We start from the raw sequence: 5,256 nt of genomic DNA on the forward strand, positions 1-5,256 counted from the left end.
GTGACTTCGTCCACATCCACGCCCAAATCTTCAAGTGCTGCATTAGGACTAAGTGCAGGAGGAAGCGGAGCTTGGTCTTTGGTTTCTGGTGCTATAAGATTAGGATTGATCGTGTTTTAGAGAAGCAGAACATAACATTGACTAGGAACGCTGCTGTATCATTTTTCTTACTGGATCGGTGCTCGCAAATGTAGTGGATCTGTACTGTACAATGTACAAAGTATGCGAACTTCTTCTATTCACAGATTTTGCTGACATAACACGCCTGCTACTAAATGAGGGCAGGTCCAAAACCCCTGTAGTACACAACCAGCACAACCATAAGACTTCAATCTAAGACCCCATGAACAAAAATAGCAATTGAACAGCAGAAGCTCAGCGCCCAGTACGAGAATATTCACAGCCGGGCATTCTTGTGTTTTCACCTCAGAGTTGTTCCGAAACTTCGTTGAGGTATGTCGTCTTGTAGCTCGTAGTAACAACTCGTACTGACTTGCGATGGCTTGGGCAGCACGCTATCACACTCAAGTCGAGAAGTGGTTTATCGACGGTCTAGCACAGGCCCCTTCATTGGAAATTGGCACCGATGCCCCGGGTCTCATCGAGTATTTGGATGGGATAGCAACTTGGGCTTGAGCAAACCATTGCTGGAGTTATGAAAGTCTAAGGTCACAACTAAGTCCAGTTGTGTGAATCATCACTTACCCTGCTTAAAATTTCAGATACTTTGGCACCAAGGGCACAGAGATACAGTGAAGTGGACTTGTCCCGTTGTTACCAAAGATCAACTGCAGTGAGCGATGCATCCTCGATGGTGAAGGTCAATGTTGCCAATTTATCGAATTTATATCCCACAGTGCACCTGTGACGTTATGGTCTCGTCATTGCAAATACTTCTACATACGCAGATAGATGGCCAGGCTATTTGATGGTACAGCCTGGTGAATTGAAGCTAGATGAAGAAACCACTGGGAGTATCTAAATGAATGATATCAGCTTATGCGAATAGAATTTAATACTGTAGATATATGATATACACAATTATTAAATGGTATGAGTATATCGATGAAGCCCTCACCCTCTTGATAATAAAATAGTTCTTGGATGCATGAAACACTGCATATGGCATTGACTTGGGATAGGGAGGAACGGCTAGCCAAGCCATGGTTAGGATCGTAGGAATACGGCAACAAAAGCACAACAACCATCCCCTCCAAGGCCCTGGATCGATGGAAAGCTGAACCACAGCTAGAAACCAGCTGTTTCGGTGAGGAGCATTTATGAGGATAGTGTTGGAGAGAGGATATAACTCTAGCATCTCTAGTATGTTTCCAATGTCTTCCTCAGCATAGGCAAGGGCAGTGGCACCGTCATGAATTCAGCAAAAAACCCACACAGAGATGGGATTCATCAAAAACAGGTTGCGGCAAAGGAAGACAAGATGGCTGTTGAGCAGATGATTCAGCATGCCGGCCCTGGGCGGCTTATCCGACCAAAGCCAAAGCCACACTCAGTGACCAAGAAACCGGCACCGACCCTCGAGAGTGTAGCAGAGACCGTCAGTTCCAGGCCTAAAACACGTAAGGAGATTTTACACAATCCATAGCATTGGGGGCACTTACTGCTCTGGATACACATCAACAAAAGAGCCCGAAGCATATAAGGCCTTGTGAAGCTTACATGAGTACACAAGTCTGTTAACCAGCTTACAAGGTACATATAAGGTGCATATAAGGCATTAAATTTTGATACAAGCCCTGATATTCAACATATATACTTCGGGCAGCATATATTGACATACATGTTTCAGGCTTTTGTTGATGCAGCTGTTGGGGCCAATTTAGCGACTCAAAACACCAGGATCCAGAGAAGAAAGCATCCAGATTTAAGGCTTACCTTCAAGGATGGTGTCAAAAGGTGTCGAACAGTGGTGTGTCAACTCTAAGTGAGACACGTGTTGGAAGCGCTCAGGCTGATGATGGGAAAATTTGCAAGTCGCTGTAAGTTCCTAATCTGAACTATATATGTATGATGCTACTTCTATCAGAACTCACTCTCTATTATTTTGACGTTTTTCACTCATTGGATCGTAGGTCTGAGTCCTTCGTATCTTCAGAGGGAACGAGAGTAGGGAAATGGACCAAAAGTGTGGCTGCAAAGTCCCAACTGAAGCCCTCAGTGCCACCAAGTGCCTGTAGCGGTATGTACAATTATATTTCAAGCAAACAATTAACAACATTTTCAGTGGCTGCAAACGATGGTCCAGATCTAGAATGGGTTTGACAATGATGACGCACCTGAAGATTTAGACTTCAATGATAACCTGACCAAATGTCATAGCGCAAAGGTGAGCAAATTCACTTGTAAACAGAGGATACTCAATTTAAAGCAGGGCGTTGTGCACATTTGGAGGCCATCAATGATGCACCGAGAGGAAAGAAGCATACCTTGTCGACTGTCTCAGTGGAGGAGCCTGGACCCGAAGAACAGTGCGAAATGCAGGAAGACCCAGAGGCTGATGAAGATGCTGAATACCAGGACGCAGAGGGCGATGTTCCTATGATGGATGAGCAGGGCGATGTTGAGGTACGCTACCTATTGGGTCTTCTGAGAATCACTTACTACAATTCCGGGATTCAATAGGGCCGCGAAACGACGACCAGTCGGCTCACAACTTCCGTAGGGTAGAGTTGACGGATGTATGCACAAGAACGCTGACACATTCCTGCAGATGTCGGTCAGTGTCGTGGAGACAGACAATCGAAACAAGTTTATCAAAACCGAAACTGGACGAGCACCACGGGTATGCAACCTCAAGAAAGAGAAACCGAAAAATGTGCACTTACCCAGTGGTGCACAGAACTCGCAATGGTGTTTGAAATTCATCCCAACAGTCATGTATTGGGTTGGAAACAGCCACTTTCCATGGATTATTTCTGACGATACACTCTCAAATGTTCTCTATGATATCAACTACTCAGTGTACAAGCAACCGGGAGACTTTGAGGTTGATGGCTGTAATGGTGCCTTCAATGTGGTGAGTGAAATTATGTTCTGTGTTAGTAGTTGACTTGACTATACGTGCAGGTGTATCAAAGGATCTCCGAGTGGCGGGGAAATTTTGGTTCCACTGCTATCACCATTTTGATGGCATTTTTTGCCTCGACCAATGAATACGAGACGCAGGAGGCACGAAAAGCTTACTCAGAATATCAACTTGAAGACTTCCACTTTGTTTACAAAGACCCAGACAGTGAAGATTCACCTGGAGCTTTCTTATCCGAGTTCATCTTGCGTATATTTGCTACTCACCTTGATGCCATCCATGGACGCCAGACAGTGGACTTGCTCAACTTTGGCTTACCTACATATCAAACAGCACTAGCGCTGACCACACTGCTGCTGTGAGTTTGCTACTCCCTTTGTAAATTTTACTGACTAGTATTTGCAGGCTGAACATGCATTTATTTTAGCTCGTGATGACCTCATTGTGGAGGATAATTCAGAGCATGGGAAACATAGACTCGCGTTAACACTCAATCAAGCAACCAACAAAATGAGCAATACCGGTACTGCTTTTTCTGCAGGCAATTGGGAGACTGACACGCTCGCATACATGGAATGGATCGAGGAACTGCCTTCGACCGTGTGAAGGAGATTGTTTGAGCAATCTCAACTATACATGAAGTGTTCGCGCCATAAGGACCAAGACGAAGACACTATTCCCGACGATGAAAGTCAGGTCCCTGTGAACCCACGTTCCCCGTATCCACATCTGTATTTTATTTTCATTATCTTAATTTGCTCACTCTGACTAGACTCGTAACCAGTCTGACTATGCGTCAATTTGAGATGGTGAGAATTTATTGACGTAGTCAGACTGGTCGAACTCGGAGTGATTTGGCAGGCGAAGCGAGGAGTTTGAAATTTGGCAGATGCCGGTATGCCGCTTTGGGGTAACATTACCGCAAACTCCTTCATTCGTACCGTGAAAAGTACAGTATCCTCTCAAATACAACAGTACATCATGCTGGAGCACTAATAATTGATTAGGATAAACTGCTCAAACTCCTGAACCCATTATTTACAAGGACAAATTTAATGCCTTGAGTAAGTGAAAATGTTGTATCTTTAGCGTACTACATGATCTCGCTGCAGCAATAAGTTCAAAGGTGACTGACAGTGATAGCTGTCTTGTTGGGAGAAAGGAGTAGAGGGAGAATCGTAGCAAGGGTCTTTCCAGAGCCTGTCGCAGCTCGAAGTACAACGTGTTTCGCAGAAAGTAATGATATGAGGCATCTGAGCTGGAACAATTTCGCGAATCGGACGTTGTGATCTTGGGAAAGAAGATCGAGTCGCGAGAAAGCCTCGAGAATTTGCTGGTGTTGTGTCGTTGAGAGGGACCTCGTAAAGTCCGTTGGGAGATTCTCAATTGTATCTCGAGCAGTGAGCGATAAAGGTCGTACAGAACTCATGGTTGAAACTTAACATAGCGTAGTACAGTCTGAGCGAGAGCAGACGCATAACTTGTGCTATATGATCGTAACTACCTCCGGCACGACCGGCACCTATCAAATTTCAAACTCCTCGCTCCGCCCTGCCACGCCACTCCGAGATCGACCAGCCTGGCTACACCACTCGTGCAACCGTGGTAGTATTAGGCCAGGCTGGTCACGAGCCTACGCTCTGACGCCATAATATTTGACAGGACTTGGTTGGCTACTACATGCGCGCTCATTCATCCCCTCAAATCATTGACCACATCAGTCCCTGCTCGCTACTGTCGGCGTCGCTTGTTTTCGGACGCGTTTTTTTATCGCTTTTTCGTGATTTTCATAGGGCGCCTTGAACTCATGGACATCCTTTTTTCACCTTGGCATACTTTAGTTGTTCTTTGTCTACGTCTAGAAATAATAGTATCTTTGACTGCATTATTTGCCTTGACAAAAGTGATTTTAAGGAAAACACTCCTTATTTCCTTAGTATAAGGGAATAGATCTTCTTGTTCTCCTTGTTTTAAGTACTCTCTAACGAAGGTGATCAATGTTGACTCAAATTTCCTGCAGGACGTCAAGGCTCTTCAAATTTACAAACAAACTTTTCTAAAGACTGCTGACACGGTCCATTTTTCGGTGTTTGATTAATGTTGGTGAGTTGAGGCATTACTGGACCATGGCATCGATGATACTAAATAGATAGAGATAGAAAGTAGTGTTCTGAGATGCCGAGTATAATAGGCAGAAGTCCAGGCCACGA

The 5,256-nt window shown here is 44.7% G+C and overlaps 1 protein-coding gene across 1 annotated transcript; it reads right to left on the reverse strand.

The window, feature by feature from the left end:
• Positions 1–4,166: 4,166 nt before the first annotated feature.
• F5147DRAFT_546799 (uncharacterized protein) lies at positions 4,167–4,457 on the reverse strand (the record flags this gene model as incomplete). Its single annotated transcript, XM_041430334.1, has 1 exon — positions 4,167–4,457. A coding segment is annotated over one exon (291 nt), but the record flags the coding sequence as incomplete, so codon positions are not given.
• Positions 4,458–5,256: the final 799 nt, after the last annotated feature.

The sequence above is a fragment of the Suillus discolor genome (assembly GCF_016758755.1).
Source record: "Suillus discolor strain FC423 chromosome Unknown F5147scaffold_484, whole genome shotgun sequence".
Classification (NCBI taxonomy): Eukaryota; Fungi; Basidiomycota; class Agaricomycetes; order Boletales; family Suillaceae; genus Suillus; species Suillus discolor.